Raw genomic sequence first — 17282 nt, 5'->3', positions numbered from 1 at the left:
AAGCCTGAGCCTTTGAAGCTCACCGACAGGTGTTACAGTTCCTGCAGGGGGAGGTGTGAAGCACTTCTACCCAGAGCAGGCTTTGTTTCTGGCCTCAGAGGGCACAAAGACCCTCACTCCATGAGGTCATAAACGTGTCTCTCAGTGGCAGGCTGGCCTATCAGTCCTTGTAGGAGACTGGCCTGGTTTGTAGTGGGTACCTAAAGTACTAACACCTTATACCGGGTCCAGTTATCTGTTATTAGTGAAATGTATGCAGTGTTCTAGCAGCTTAGGCTGTCTAGGGGTAGCTGTAGCAGAGCAGCCAAGGCTGAACTAGGAGACATGCAAAGCTCTTGCAATACCACTATAGTCACACAGTACTTATACACAATAAAAGACAATGCTCAGCGTTACCAAAATAAAGGTACTTTATTTTAGTGACACAAGGCCATAAATAGCTTAGAGGCAATACTCCTTCTGGAGGTGAGTATTATACACAATGTATACACTAGTAACCAACATCAGGTAAGGACACAGTGATAGAATAGTGCAAACACTAGAAAATACCATAGATTGCAATGGGCCTAGGGGCAACACAAACCATATACTAAAATAGTGGAATGTGAATGTCGAATTCCCCCCTAGGCAAGTGTAGTGTGTAGAGGGGCGATGGGAGTGTAAGAAAACACTAAAGGTAAGTAAAGTACCCCATCCCAGAGCCCAGGAAAACAGGAATAAAGTACAGCAAGCTTCCTCAGAACACACTACAAGTCGTGATGAACAGTTATGCAAGAACCAAGCAAGACTGCAAGCAACAAACAATGGATTCCTGGACCTCAAGACCTGTGGAGAGAGGAGACCAACTCCAGAAGTCGAAGAAGAGTTCAGGAAGAACAGGAGCACCTGCCAACCTGGAAGAAGGTGCAAAAGTGGATTCTCTGGTTAGAAAAAAAAGTACAGAAACGCACCAAAGAAGATAGCTGTCGGTTCATGCTTGGTGCAAGCGATGTCCCATGTCGAGGTGTTGGATGCAGGCTGTTTGCGTTGCTGGATTCCGCCAACAAGTCTTGGTTCATGCAAATACTTGGCTTGCTTCAAAGAGGAGCTGCCTGGACCCAGGAGTGACCTAGGAGTCTCAACTTGGACTGAGGAGACAGAGGGGGCTCTCAGCACTTCAGAGAGACCTCAGAAGACCAGGCAGCACCCATGGGAGTCCCAGAACACGGGGACAAAGAAGATGCAAAGTGTGGTTGTCGCAGCACTACACCGGAGGGTCCCACACTGCCGGAGAACAACTCAGGGAGCTGCGCGTCGCAGGATGGAGTGCTGGGGACCTGGGCTACGCTGTGCACGAAGAACTTTTGGAAGAAGTGCACAGAAGCCCAAGGAGCTGCAGAAGATGCATTACCAGGGATACTGTCACAGCACAGAGAGGCAAGCTCTTACCTACACCAAATTTGGACAGCTGGACCTTTGGACAGTCTTGGTCACTTCGGTCCACCACCTGGGTCCCAGGGATCACGCTTGTCGACAGGAGAGGAGTACCAGAGTACCAGTCGTCGTGTAGGAAGGTGCCTGCTGGAGCAAGGAAGTGACTCCGTCACTCCACAGGAGATTCCTTCGGTTCTTCTGGTGCAGGGTCAAGACAGGGAGTCCTCAGAGCGGGCACACCTTGGAAATTTTAGCAAAAGCTGGCTGGAGCTGAAGTTGCAGGTCACAGGAGTTGTCCTGGATACTTTGTTCCAGTTACAGCGGTTCCTGGAGCAGTCTGCGGTTGATCTGTCGGTCAGAAGCTGAAGCAGAGGATGCAGAGGAGTCTTGGAGGAATCTTGCTATCCAAATCTGTGGAAACACCCAGAGAAAAGACCCTAAATAGCCCTGAGAGGAGGAGTGGCTACCTACCCAGGTATGCACCTATCAGGAAGGGTCTCTGACTTCACCTGCTAGCACTGGCCACTCAGAGGCCTCAAGAGTGTCCCCACAACTTGGAATTCAAGATGGCTAACACCAGGAACACGCTGGAGGCGCTCTGGGCACCAGATGGACAGGGGAGTGGTCACCCCCTTTCATTTGTCCAGTTTTGTGCCAGACGAGGGACTGGAGGTCCCTAAACCGATGTAGACTGCCACCATCTGTACCCTTCAAAGCATTTCTAAAGCCTGTAACACCTGTTGCAAAGGGAGAGGGTGTAACGCCCTCCTCCCAAAGGAAATGCATTGTTCTGCCTTCCTGGGATTGAGCTCCTCAGTCCCCAGGAGGGCAGAAACCTGTATATGAGGTGGCAGCAGCTGGGGCTGCAGTGGAAACCTCAGAGAGCTGGTTTGGCAGTACTGGGGGTCCACGGTGCAGCCCCCAGGGTGCATGGAATTTCCCTCTCCCCCCCAATACCAGATTTGGATTGGGGGTTGAATTTCACAATCCTAAAACACCTCACATGGCCATATTCAGGGTTACCATTGTGAAGCTACATATATGTATTGACATATATTTAGTGCACCCGTATAATGGTGTCCCCGTACTCACGAAGTCCGGGAAATTGGTCCTGGACAATTTGGGGCCACCTTTGCTAGGGCCAGGGTGCCCTCACACAGTAACTGTGCACATAATCTTCAGTAAATGAAGGTTAGACATATAGGTGACTTATAAGTTACTTAGTGCAGTGAAAAACGCTGTGAAATAGTGGGGACACTACTTCACTCAGGCTGCAGAGGCAGTCCTGAAGAAAGGTTTGTATGAGCTCCTTATGGGTGGCAAAAGAAATGCTGCAGCCCATAAGGATCTCCTGGAACCCCAATGCCCCGGGTACCTAGGTACCATATACTAGGGATTTATAAGGGGGGTCCAGTGTGCCAATCAGAATTGGAATCTGGAGTCACTAAACTATAGTGACAAATTTGGTAAGTAGAGAGAGCATAAGCGCTGGAGTTGAACTTTGGTGACACAGTCAAGCATACTGACAACACATATAGACCACAAACTATGAGCACTGGGGTCCTGGCTAGAAGGATCCCATTGAGACAGGCAAAACATACTGACAAACAGGCAGAATTTGGGGGTAACATGCCAAGAAAGATGGTACTTTCCTACAGTCCTACACTAGATGTTTGGGTAAAATACAGGGGGCATCTCTAAGATGCCCCCTTTGTGCATTTTTTTAATAAATCCAACACTGGCATCAGTGGGGGTTTATTATTCTGAGAAGTTCGATACCAAACTTCCAGTATTCAGTGTAGCCAGTATGGAACTGTGGAGTTCGTTTTGACAAACTCCCAGACCATATACTTAATATGGCCACACTGTACTTACAATGTCTAAGAATTGACTTAGACACTGTAGGAACATATTGCTCATGCAGCTATGCCCTCACCTGTGGTATGGTACACCCTGCCTTAGAGCTTTAAGGCCTGCTAGAGGGGTGACTGACCTATGCCACTAGCAGTGTGCTGTGTGCATGGCACCCTGAGAGGGATGCCATGTTGACTTTGCCTTTTTCTCCCCACCATCACACACAATCTGCAATGGCAGGGTGCATGTGTTAGGCGAGGGGTCCCTTAGGGTGCACAACACATGCTGCTGCCCTTACGGACCTTCCCTGGCCATAGGGTCCTTGGTACCACTGTACCTTTTACAAGGGACTTATCTGCGTGCCAGAGGTGTGCCAATTGTGGAAACAATGGTACATTTTTTGTGAAAGAACACTGGTGCTGGGGCCTGGTTAGCAGGATCCCAGCACCTTCTCAATCAAGTCAGCATCAAGATCAGGCAAAAAGTGTGTGGGCAGGGGGTGTAACTGCAACAAGGGCCATTTTCCTACACCTGCCCATTACTTGTCATTCATTGCCATCATTATCACTGTTCTTTGCTGCCTTTAAATTCAGCAGTGCTGTGAGGCGCCATTTCATTTTCTTTGTGAGGCACATGGACCAAGTACAGATTGATTTATCTTAATTAGTGTCCGTCTGCTGTGATCAAGGTACTATTTCTTCTTTTTTTGATATTTTTATACACTGCAATCCCAACACGACCCAACGGACACCTGCCTTGCTGCTGCTATGGAGGCTGGTGTTGAATATTTTTAAATGTTGTGGGTTTCACAGTTTCCTGTTATTTAACTGACTGTTTGCTGTATCTTTTGTTTGGATAGATGTTTGTCTATATGGTCATTTTAAAACGTTATCAGTTGATTCTTTGTTTTTATAACTGATCTGCAACATACTGCCGTGACACAGGAAGTACAGATGTCCTGTAATTTCGCAAAAAGACTCCTGTAAACATAAAACTGATATAGAAAAATTGCCTTCATAAATGATTTTGTTGTTTTCCTGACCTATGGAAATGTAAAATTGAAATCCTGTTAATTTCTACGATAATCAGTAGTCTTGTTCCCCAGTATTCGATCATGTAATGTCACAAAGTTTCCCATGTCACTGCTAACTGCACCCTTGTTATGTCACAGTTAATAAAATGTAAAGTTTGTGTTGCTTCTTTCCCTTCCGGTCCCATCCTCCCATTGTCTATGTTGTCCAACCCCGCTATAAAAGTACTATGACATGCCATAGTCCTTTTTGTTTATCCCGTTGACCTTATTGCGGCTTCCCAGAGCCACAGCACGAACATTTGAGCAGTATGTAGGATCCCATGCCATGGTTAGCCTGCAGGCCTTCAACTTTTTTCACTCTACTTCCTTCTAATCAAGCTTGTTAATGTGGCAACAGCTCATGTCTCGTCAGAATACTTCTCAATGCAACGGGGTACGTTTGGAAGATGAGTCTGTAACAATGCCAGATTGCACTATGATGAGATAACTGGAGTTGCAACAAATGGGAGTAAAAGGATGCTTGCAGCATCTCAGCGAAACCCAAAACACTTGTGTATTGTTCAATTTCGAGTTGAATACTTTGGGGGTATTTACTTCTTGGCTGGTGATGGTGATGTGGCCTTGCACTTGGTGCAGTAAGCTGAGGTCTGACCTGCATGCTAGGTTGCTCACTGGTAGACTTCTGGCGTTTTTTTTTTAATACTTTAAGCCACTCTGCTGTACAACATGTCTAAAAGACACTGGCAAGGCCAATAGCTCTTGCATAGATAAGACCTATTGGCTTTGTCAATGCTTAGTTTTTAAGCAGCAGTTCATTTTCCTTCAGAAAGTAGAGATATTTTTTTAAAAAAAAACATTTTAAAAACCATTTACAGGGGTGGCTGTCTGCTGTCCCTTGCAGGCCACCATCCCTGTGAATGTAGCCAGTCAGAGGGAGTCGCAATTTGCAATCCACCTAAAGGCTATTAATTAGGCAGGTCGTTCTGCAACCCCCCTCCAATTTCTTAATTTGCGAACTGGTCTAGTTGTACCTAGGTCGCTTCACAAAATAAATTAGTATCACAAAAAAATGATTAGAGAAAACTACAGAGGAGTTAGGTGAAGGTTTGTAAGAGACCAACCCTTTGAGCCCCCTGTTGAGACAGTCCATAATTTACATCAATCCCATATAGTTCTAGTTGTCAGGTTGAGACAGCATCACAGTGGGGGAAATCCCCACATTACAATACACACATTACCCATGCCACTGGGCAAGGAGATGTCAGGGGGAATGTTTCTACTCTACTGGGGCAAAAAAATAAAAGTCCATATTCATCACTCTGACCTCCTGTTCATGGTCTAAAATGTGTATAATAGTGTGCTAGCTGTCCACCGAAAGTGCTTTGGGGTCTCGTCAGGGTTATGAAGAACTATATAATGCAATTACGTGCAAATAATGCAGTTACTTGGGCAAGGGTAGTCTGCCGACTTGCCAACTTTCAACCACCCTAATGAAGCTCTTGGTGGGTAAACCCACAAGTGCAGACCCGTGCTGTGCATTAAGTAGTGCAAAGAGGGCAAGTAATTGTAAAGTGAGTGCTATATAAAAACCACATAACATAAAATGTTCTCATAGTATATTGCAAAATAGAAAAAAATCCTATATAGTACTGAACAAAACAGATACAAATCTAACACTTATGTTAATGACTACAGCTATCATGATGCAGCAGGTAATTTCATGCTCAATTTCAGAGGGCCTCAATAAACTCACTCTTCCGCTTTAACATTTTTCCCAGGCAATACATCACTGCTTTATCGTCACGAGCTGGGGATTTACAAGTGCAATTACTGAAGTCTGAAATTCTGGTTCTACTACTTTTAATATGAGAGCAAATCGAAACTAATTCTACAGCACGCCGATCTAGAACTGCTTTCATTCTCAATCTGAGCTATAAAGCAGTGTTGACTGCAACTGTGTCCAAGTCAGTATGAGTTATAGTGAGCGAAGTGGAGCAATGAGTCACAGTGGGTCCCTATGGGCTAAGTACTCCCCAGGGGTACACTTGATTGTACGCATTGCTGTTCTGGGGAAAGGGGGATGCACCTGGCTGCTTTTTCTCTTTCCCCATCTCACTATGGGTTTGCTGATTCGGTGGAGTAATAAATCGACTTAAGGGATATGTGTTTGAGCTCAGTCATAGGTTCAAATCTACACGTCTCTGCTCAGTTTTTCATTCGTTCCAAGTTGATAGTTGATAAAATGTGTTGGGTAATAATAAACATCTGTTATTTAAGCACAAATATACCCTTCATATGAGCTCTACAAACACACGTTATGTCCTTGACACTGCTCTCTTGTCCCGTTTGGCTTCCTCCCTGCCACTTATCTCTAGACCTTCAGCATCACTTTCTGACTTCTGTACCATCTCTACTCCTCTTTCAAACCCCTGCTCTCTTACCCAGTCCCCTTCTGCCTCTCCCCTTTTGCCCCTGCTCACCTCCCTCTGTTTAGTCCCGGTTTCTCGCTCCCCAATCCTATTCCCTCATAGCCTTGCTTCTCTTCCTCTATGGTCAACACTCTATCTCTAGTCCTGTTCTCGTCTTTCTCAGGTGAGCACACCTGCTGCTTGAACATAGGCTTTTTCGTCAACATTCCTGCTCTCTTGCCTCATCTCCTTCCCTCTTGGCTCCTACCGTCTCTTATCCTTGTTTTGTGTTTTCTGGCCTGGTCCCTCTCCATCTCTGCCCCTTGTCTACTGCTCACGTTCGATCCTTTTTCTTACCATTTCCTGTGGTCTTTTACTTCCCTGTTCTCTTGTCCCGTTACCCAGCTTCATTTGTCCTGTACTTGTAATCACCTCCATCCCTGCATCTCTTCCACTGCAGTTCTGCCCCTTCCGCCTCTGGTCCTGTTCCCATTCTCTATAGTCCTTAAGCCCTGCTCTCTAGCCAGGTTTCTTCCTGGCCTTGTCTCTTCTGTCCCTCTAGTCCTTGCTTTATGGCCCGGTTCCATTCTCCTTGGCACCTTCCTCTCTAGTTCTCTTCCTGCTTCCCTCTATATTAGAAGTGGGCGAGCCACGGAAGGCTCTTGCCAGATGCCCGTCTACGGCTAAACGCAAGTTCCTCTTGGACCCTCATGACCAAAACAATTTTAGCTTTCAGGTGGCTTCTGCCTGCAACCCCAGAGAATAACCACATGCACCAAAATTTGCTTTAAAACTGGAGATACCCATCCAGCAGCTAAATGGCACAAGGTAAAACCAGAAAACATGGGATCAATCCCACCTTCACCAAATCGTGAGGGGTGATGCAAATATCAATTTGCTTTAATAGACTTAAATATTATTCCATGTAAATAAGACTTAAGGCCACAACTGTGGGACACATGACAAGCGACTTGCCTCTTAATTCACTAATTGAATTGTCTGCAGAGTGCTTGCATACTTTTGAGTTCATGTTTAAAAACTACTACTTTTAAGGAAAGCCTCTTACTACAGTGATATCATATAATGTTTTAAGGTGAGCCGCTTCCACGTGTTAAGTAAACTTTTTGGACTTCTGAAGCGACTTTATCATATTTTCACAAGATGTTTGTTGCACAAATTACATGCCTAACATTTTGATTGCTTAGCTCTCCCTGTTAACTTTTTAGCTCATCCTCCAATGCTCTGTAATATTGAAGGATGGTTTTGCAATCTGAATGTTCATTGCTGACCAACGTGGTGCCATAGAATTCATGTGTTTGAACCCTTTAAAGGAACTTCGAGCCCACAAGATGTTGAGCGTTCTTGCGACTTCTACCTGCTACCCTGCCTCTACCCTCATGCTCAGAGATAAAAAACAAATCATTAACATTGAGGTAAAAAGAAGAGATAAATATATGCACCATTAATGGCTGATTTGTACAAAGTGAAACCAGAAAACCTGGATTCATTGCTGCTTTTCCCTTTAACCAAACTGAAAGATCTTAGTTAGGCAAAGATTGTATTTAATTAATTCTCCTTTTTCTTCATTATTGCATATGAAAACACTTTCAAATAAGTGAGTTGAGAACACCAGCTGTACAAAAACCTATTGTGTTTGATTTAATAGACTATCACGTTGATTAATCTAGAAGAATGTGGGCCACACGCAGGGTTCACACATCTACCTTGCCTCCTAGGTCACTAATAGCCCCGTCTCAAGCATGGGGCAGGGATAGCTCTGAGTTGATGTTTAAAAACTATAACTTTTCATACGTACTTCTCAGTGCAATGTTACATGTTAATGTAAAAACTTTCACGTTTAAGAGGAACATTTTTTTGAATTCTGATGAGACTTTATCATATTTGAGTGACGTCTGTTGTATGATTAATATGGCAAACATGTTTGCTGCTCGGCTCCCGCAGAAGCTCTAAATGCCAAGCCAAACCCTTGCCTTGCTGCGCTCCGTTAGTTTTTTGGCTCACCCACCTCCCAAAAAAAATGACACAACTGAGAAAGGGTGTAAGTGCGGCATCTGGCACCATATTTATTAAGTAATTTTACTATTATTGATCTTTGTTTTCAGCTGTTTTGTCCTGTTCTACTTCATCTTCACTGTTGCCTCCTCCTCTGGTCCAGCTCCCACTGGTCCTCGCCTGCCTCCTCCCCCCCACGCTCTCTGGACATGTTCGCCTCCCTTAATCCTCTTTCCCTCCTCGCGTGCTCCTAGGCTGGCCTCTAGTCATCGTCCCCTGCTCTCTGGTGCCAACCGGCTCGGGCCCGTGCCTCGCTTCCGCCTTGTTCCATCTCAGCCTCCCCACCCCCTCCGCTGGGACAGGTGCGGCAGCTCCCTGCCTCCGTCCTTCCCACGCCTCTGCAGCACACGCGGCGCTGCCTCTCCCCGAGGCTGCACCGAGGGCAGCCGCCCGAGACCCGCCTGCGCCGCTGCCAGGCCCGCCACCCGGCCATGGAGGAGGGGGAGGCCGAGGAGGAAGAGGAAGGTTCCGTGAATTCCTCCGGGGCAAGGGTAAGGAAATGCACCGTGCACCCATTGCCCGGGCTCCCCTATGTACCCCTTGCCTCCAGCACTCCTTCCTGCCCTCGGTAATCTCTCCCCGCCACCCCGTTACCCATGCTGAGGTAGCGTATCCCCTTCCCCAGGGACGCACGTTGATGACGTTTCCGGACCCCACCACCGGTCTCCCAAAATGGGAGGATGTTGGTTTAATCACTGCTCCTTTCAACCTCCTTTAAGGTTTCTTTCCCCTAAACTCATACAAAGGCATGCAGGCGGAGCGCCATCGTCGTAAAAACAGCGCTTCGTGTTGAATTATTTTTGGCGAACCGTTAGCCGCAGAGTGACGCATTTCCGGTCAGTTTGCCCAGGTTATCCCATCTCCTCTGCCCCTATATGATGACGGATGTGCAGGCATCCATGAAGAGGGCATCACCGGCTGTGTGATGACATTTCAAACTCAACCGATCTGAACGGTTGAGAACATACAGGACGCTGCAGCTGCCTTTCTCTGCAGTACCTTTGAATTTGTGTCCCTCAGTAATAATTCTTTGTTGCTTGAGCTTTTTTAACGTTTATTTGGAAGCCTAACTTTAGAAGTTTTTGTTTATCCCTTTTGGTGGATTGGTTACAGGTTTGTATAAGAAAAATGCTAATGCATTATCACTACTAAAAGGTTATTCAAGATTGCACTTTTTTTTTTTGCTGAGAAAAATGTTCCAACAATCTAGTTTTTGTCACAGTAGTGTAAGCTCTTTATATAAGTTCTAGTTGGGTTAAAGAGGCATAAGATGCGCATACGCTGCTCCTGGATCACCTACTTTTGACTGGAGGTATTTCAAGATGACATTTTCCACCGGCTTTTAATGACATCTTAGACTTGTCATTGGGTGTTTTTTAGCACTATGGACGCCATAAATTACGGGTCGATGCGACCCCTGGCGTACCCCTTATGACCCCTGGTGCTTTAAATGGGCCGGTACAGTCCGGTACGGAGCACCAGCACTTTTTTTTTTTTAAAGAGGGAGAGTACATGCACTTCTTAAGAAAAACATACTAATTTTCATTGGAGAATACCGGCACTTCTCAGAAATAAGCTGGTACGCTGCACTTCTTTTTTCCCATTCCAAGCAATGCCTGGCACTACATTTGATACCGTATCCTCGGAGGTAGCAAAATCAGCGCGAGGAACATAGGGACAACTCGTCATTATGGACTTCGGTTGAGGCCACAATTGCCTTGTATTTTTTGTCACGATTTTTATTACACACACGTACATCGGTTGGTTGAGGTTCCAATATTCTTGCTTTTGTCATTTTCTTATTACACCAATAGTGAATAATACTATAGTATTCTCTATTAGTGTAATAACAAATGGAATATGACTCTTGCTGGCAATTTGCGCCCCCCCCCTCGCGAATTGCGGCCCTCACAGGGATGGTGGCCTGCTGGAGACAGCAGACCACCATGTCTGTGACTGCTTTTCAATAAAGCAGCTTTTTTTTTTTTTTTGTAATGCAGCCTGTTTTCCTTAAAGGAAAACGAGATGCATAACAAAAACGAAACATGAAACGTTTTCGTTTCATTTTTTCAGAGCAGGCAGTGGTCTGCAGGACCACTGCCTGCTCTGAAAAAATGTTTACAGTGACATTCACAATGGGGAAGGGGTCCCATGGGGATCCCTTCCCTTTTGCGAAAGTGTTAACACCCATTTGAAATGGGTGCAAACTGCGATTGGTTTGCGCCCGCGTTCACAAAACAATCCTACATTGCACTGCGAGTCGCAATTAGGAAGGGAACACCCCTTACTAATTGTGAGTCGGAAACCCGTTTTGCGATTCAGTAACCAGGTTACCGAATCGCAAAACTGGGTTTGTGCATCGCAATGTGCTTTTTGCACGTCACAAACAGCGAAAGTCGCAATTTGCGACATGCAAAAAGCTACCTACATGTGGGTCTTGGTCCCTAATTAGGTCTGGTGTTAACTAAGACATTTTGCTTTTATTAAACTTCTATTTCTCTCTCTTTTGGCTGGCTTTACTGTGAGTGATCGCATTCTGCTCTTCCACAAGGAGCATACTGGCACACAAAGTAGTTTTGTTCAGTGTCAGGAACTACAGTGGCAATCAGTGAAGTAACGAAACTGGAGGGTGCCCCTTTGCAAAGAACATGGAGGACCCCCCTCTCCAGACTCACTCAGGGAAGGTGCTGTGCTGAAGGGGCCCCCTGGAGGGCGGCTGCGGGGCCTTTGTTATGCCGCTGGTGTCAACGTGTGCTTTTAGAGTTCAAAAACTTTTGGGGGGGGGGGTTTTGACAGTGTTTGTTACAACGTTGAGGGTCTGGTAGCTCCCACAACAATAAAGTGTTACAAAAGCCATGTCAAAATAAGACACGCATTGATGAAACTAAAAGACTTATAAAAATATGTCAGATCAGTTGGCTTTGTCAGTGTTTGTTTATTTTCATGCTTCCCATAATCGTGTTGAAAATGGTTACACTGATTTTCCATTAGAAATATTTTTGGGAAATACTAGCGTGCGTCAACACATTTTACTCAATGACACTTCATTTGCATCTAATCAGAGAGCATTCTGGGAGCATTATACTTAGCCTCATAGCCTAAACTTTTCAAACATGTGTATACACGTTTTTTTTTTTGTACTGGAACCAACGTCAGTAGGGAAGTGTGACCATAAAACATTTATTTACAGCACTCACCCTAATAATGAAGGCTTTCAAATAATGAACCATAAATACAAGTTTGAAAAGCATTATTTTTTGGAAACACATTACCTCAACTGCAGAGAGTTCCACTCTCTGTAAACAGGCAGCCAAAGGGTTTGTACTGCAGAGGGTTGGGCCTACTTGTCCCAAGGACAAAGTAAACATAAAAACTTGTTGACCTTGACCCCAAACAAGATGTCCCGGCCACATCCCTGGAACTTAAAGATATTTGTGAACTGTATTCTAGCATGAGCAGATATGCTCATGCAAAAATCTGTTGAGCGTTTACAAGTTCACAGGGATGTGCTGGATTCTTGTTGTGGCTGCCGGGGGCGGAGGAAAAGCCCTTTAAATTTCTGAACGCGCTCCCGCCTTGCGGGATGCGCTGGATTCCTGTTGTGGCCCAAAAATATAACTTGCCTTTTGTAAATGAACTATATTTCGAAGTCCCACAGTTAAACCCGACTTTCAATGGAAGAGCCGCCAATACGGTGATTGACTATGTTCTAATGTCCACCCACTTTGCACATTATCTTACCAGTTATACACTTCATGATATTGCAATAAGCTATCATTTCCCTCAGAGCCTGAAAGTTCCACTAACTCCCTTTACACTGGTGAAAGCGGAAAAGGTTGTGTTGGTAAATGACATCGAACTAGCTCCGCGCAATGGATATACACTGCGATGGTCGCAGACAGATCCAAAGGCCTTATTGAAACAGCTAATCTGTGACTATGATCAAGCCTTTGCAGACTGCCTTAGTGACGATATAGATCTAGGAAAATGCTTAAGTGCCTTTTCGCAGATAACGCAAGGTGTGAAAGAAGCTCTTACGATTAAGATGGGAAAAGCAGGACAGAAAAAGGATATGGACTGGTTTGACCACGATTGCACAAAAGCACACAAGAGATTAAAAAAGGCCTTAAGCGCTCCAACAAGATTCCCGATCGAAATACGTATGTGTAGACAGGAATATAAGATAGCTATAAAAAAAAAGGAAATCTATTCTGAAGGGAAACTTGTGGGAGACTTTACATAAAGCTAGCCTAACAAAGGATAATATCCTCTTTTGGAAAACAATAATTACTCCTGTTCTAGGGGACAGATACGTCCCTAGAATGAAAGATATATTGTCAGACCAGTGATATGGAGCCAATGGATCCCTTAATGGGTTTAGGTGCTCAGGAAGGCCCACGTTTGATTCTAACACCCCAGTTTAGTCTAGAGGAGGTAGTGGAAGCCATAAACTCAAGCAAAGCGGGGAAAGCGCCGAGCCCTGATTGTGCTCCGGTAGATTTATATAAGGCAAATAACGCAAATATGGGGCCCTTTATTGATGCAGATATTGAGGGTCTTCTGTATACAAGGCCCACCATCAGTGTCGCGAGACTCTATCATTGTCCCTATATGTAAAAAAAAAAGGCGACCGCCTTAACTCAGCTTGTTATAGGCCAATTTCCTTACTTGATACATCAGCTAAATTAGCAGGGATAATCATCTTGAATAGACTTCAAACATGGACGGAAGAAAATGGCATTTTATCTCCAGTACAGTACGGTTTCCGTACAGGAATAGGTACAGTGGAACAGGGCCTGAATCTAAGCATTATAATTGGGAAGTATACAAGAATTAGGGAGGGTAATTTGTACTTGGCCTTTATAGATCTATCTTCAGCATTTGATTGCGTAATACCTGGGAAGTTATGGGACATCTTAAGTAGCATAGGGGTAGAATCAACAATAATTCATTTTATTCGGGACCTGTACACAGGGTGTAGAGCAAGAGTGAGGTATGGGATAAGAGAGGTATATACTAGGCCTTTTGGCGTACATAGAGGAGTACGCCAAGGCTGTGTACTAGCTCCACTCTTGTTCTCATTATATATAAATAACTTACAACGTGAACTGATAACTAAATGTAAAGATCTCCCCTAAATAGGCAACCGCGCTGTCCCGGCGCTACTCTATGGAGACGATGCTGTACTTATGGCCAGGACTCTACTGGTGCTCCAAAAACTTTTAACCATTTGTATAATTTTTATGACAGACTTGGGACTTACCGTCATCCGCTTTAAAACTTTTATAATGAATTGCGGGAGGAAGCAGAGTAAGACCTATAATATCACTATACAAGAGGGGAAAGTTGATACAGATCGTACATTCTCATATTTGGGTATATTGTTTGATAAACAGGGTACCTAGTCACACTGCGTGAAAACGAAAAAAGTCCAGATTATCAAAACAACGGCAGCCTTGAACATTTTTTCAAAAACGCTAGGGGGGATTACCTAGCAGAACATGGTAAAAATTTATAGAGCTAAATGTATCTCGGCTGCCATGTATGGATCAGATATTTGGGGATATACTAACTGCAACCTGATCCAGACGGTGGAAAATGACTTTCTGAGATACTTGTTAATGGTACCAAATGGCACATCGTCGTATATTAGTCATGCAGAACTGGGGGTTTCCTTTCTAGCTGACTTAATAAAGATACAGCCATTATTATTGTGGCAGAAAGTTTGGACCTCGGAGCATACTGGATTAAATAAGGCAATTTTATCTGATTGTATGTCGTCAACATATTCCCTAAGAGACCCTTGGCTGAGGTACATTATGACTTTTTTTGAAAATATGGGCAGTAAGGAATATTATACAATCCAGAACTATTGGAAAAAATTACCAGGAAGGAATTGAGGACCTTGACATTGAAACATTTAGAAGAACAGCGATGGGAAGTAGAATCAAAAAAGTGTAATGTTATGTCTAACCAACTAATCTTGTCTACAGAGGGCATGCAGCCCTATCTGGTAAATGTTGTAAATCCTCGGCATCGTTTTGTTCTTACAAGATTAAGGTTCAATACTTTCCATCGCCTAATAACCTTTCCAAACCCTGAACAATTGGAGTACAACCTTAGGGGGATGTCCTTGTGACGCAAAGGCACCCCAAAGTAAGATACATGTGTTCCTCTTTTGTAAATGTTATGATAAACAGAGAAAGCGCCTTTTAATGCCTCTTTTAAGATCGATTACATTGCGTCAGTGTCGTATTGCGTACATTAGCTTACAGTTTTTATCTTCTATTGAAATGTGTGGAATTTTGGCAATTTTTTTATTTTCTGTAATAACTACAAGAAAGTCTATGGGCGTACTGGTGTCACTCTGACTAGGCCATGTAAATATGTGCGAATGGACAAATGAACAACATAAATTTTATTTTTGCTATTTATTCTTTTATTCTTTTATTGTATTGATTGTACCTGTATATATGGACGTGTTTTATTTTTTACTTTTATGACTTGTTTGAAAGTTGAATAAAGTTTTTGTACTACTACTACAAGTTCACTTTCCCTCCAACAACTTTATTCCCAATCACGGAAGAACTACTTCTGCCATTGTCAGGAGTACATTTCCAACCTTTCTCATTATGGGACAAGATTAGAGGAGATCTGGTGAAAATCCTTAAAGCATGCAAGTTAGTAGGCTTGCAGACTCAAAGGCATTCCAGCCCTGGAACTATTGCTAACTGCTTCCTCCAGCCCCAGTATGTAGATCTCCGGAATGGTGGCAAAATAAGGAAATTGCTATAGTAAGGATTGAAATTGTAAGCATTCAAGCCCTACTATAGTAGTAGAACTGTCATAATCAGGGGGGCTATTATCGGAGTTCTTACATAATTATATGGGTGCTATGATTTGTTGCAGCACTACATGGCACCAAAGGGACAAGTAGATTTTTTTTAGAGGACAAGTAAATTTAAGAAGCAACCCATTATGCCATAATCTTGATGGTTAAAGGATCATTTGCTTGCCCAGTGCGTTGAGAGTGATGTATCACCCCAGTATTAATAATGTCATCTAATCCTACTATTTTGTGTTTGGTGCCTATTAGCATTATCAGTAGAGGAGAATTGCAGTGGATCCCTATTTTAGGCTCCAAAGTATTCATAGTGATGAAAATGTTTTGTATGGTTCCTATATGTCCTCTCAATGACTCATGTTTGTGGGTTACAGCCTTAGTTTGTCAGTCTGCTGCATCATTTGGGGTAACTGGTTGGTAGCTTGGTTTCCCTCCTCATGCTACATGGTTTACTAAAGCAGAACATGGATCTAGCACAGCATGATATAGTGGCCTAATAGTGCTGTGTTCCTGCAGGCCTTGAAAAATCTACTCACCTATTTGCTTTGGTGAGTCGTATTTTTATCAGATCGAGCTAATTTTAGGACCTACTCACCCCTTCTGGGGAGTTGACATAGAACAGGTGTTCTGTTCAGTCAGAAAGTGGAGGGGCAATAAAGATGCCTTTAAATCTTGGTTTTGTTCTGTGTTCAAAGACAGAGTTCCAAGATTTTGTCAGGTTTTTCCTAACACAGAGCATTTAAATAGCTAAGTCAACTGTACAGACATTTCCAAAATATATTTCAGTAGTTGTGAAATCCCTTGTTTGTATTTCTGTGTGATGGAAAAAAATAATAATAGGATGAGAACAAATCAGAACACTTTACTTCGTTTTGTGCTAAGTATAAATATGTTTTCTGAAACCCGATTTTCACAGATTATTAATATATTATATAGTTTTATCAATAAAGCTGCAAGTTAATGGGACAGCTTTTGGACATTTCTTGCAAATGTTCTTTCTGTAAATGACAGCGTGCAAAAACATCATGCTTTAGTAATATATTTATTAATCATGAGTGTTTAAACATAAACTGAGTAACACTCCTGTCCTGATGGCAATGCTATTAGTAAATCAAGAGGCAAGTAATCAATCATGTGTTCCCTATATGTGAGCTAGATTCCTTTCATACATGGAGCAAAAGTTTAGTCTATTTAATGAAATGCTGAGCTCAAATATTTGCAGGTATGCTCATACACACAATTTGAGACCCATTTATAGGTCAAGTACGTTACAGTTGTGGTTGAGTAAAATATTGGAGTTACTCGACCTGCAGGTCTAGTAACATTTTTATGATTTTTTGAGGCCTGCCCTGGTGGTGTACTGTTGATTGAAAGTGTGCGCTGCTGCCATCAACCTGTGAGAGCTGTTATATGTCTATGGCTGTTGGTGTGGGTCTGGGCCTGTGTGCAGGTGTGTGTGTGTGATTTTATTTCTTCAACTTTAACAGTGCATGTACTGTACTATTTTGCAGTGTTCTTTTGGTCAAGTTTTGAATATTGTTTTACAGCTTTTCTTTCTTCCCCTATGCTTTCAGGTACGTTTACCACCTGCTTTTGATTAGAGCTATTTTAAGGTGGTAGTTCCCACTAGATTTGAATAGCCCCTCATACTTGCAGG

At 43.6% G+C, this 17282-nt stretch overlaps 1 protein-coding gene across 1 annotated transcript in view; it reads left to right on the top strand.

Moving 5' to 3' along the window:
• The first annotated feature begins 8976 nt into the window (after window positions 1-8976).
• Window positions 8977-17282, top strand: part of LOC138266411 (solute carrier family 2, facilitated glucose transporter member 11-like) — a 137794-nt gene continuing 129488 nt past the window's right edge. The window contains exon 1 of the mRNA XM_069215180.1: window positions 8977-9272. Coding sequence (XP_069071281.1) covers window positions 9213-9272 — 60 coding nt within the window. The 5' untranslated portion in view covers window positions 8977-9212. The remainder of the gene's footprint in view (window positions 9273-17282) is intronic.

The sequence above is a fragment of the Pleurodeles waltl genome, chromosome 11 (genome assembly GCF_031143425.1).
Source record: "Pleurodeles waltl isolate 20211129_DDA chromosome 11, aPleWal1.hap1.20221129, whole genome shotgun sequence".
NCBI lineage: Eukaryota > Metazoa > Chordata > Amphibia > Caudata > Salamandridae > Pleurodeles > Pleurodeles waltl.
Note: the sequence above shows the minus strand (reverse complement) of the source record. Positions and strands in the feature narration are given on the sequence as shown.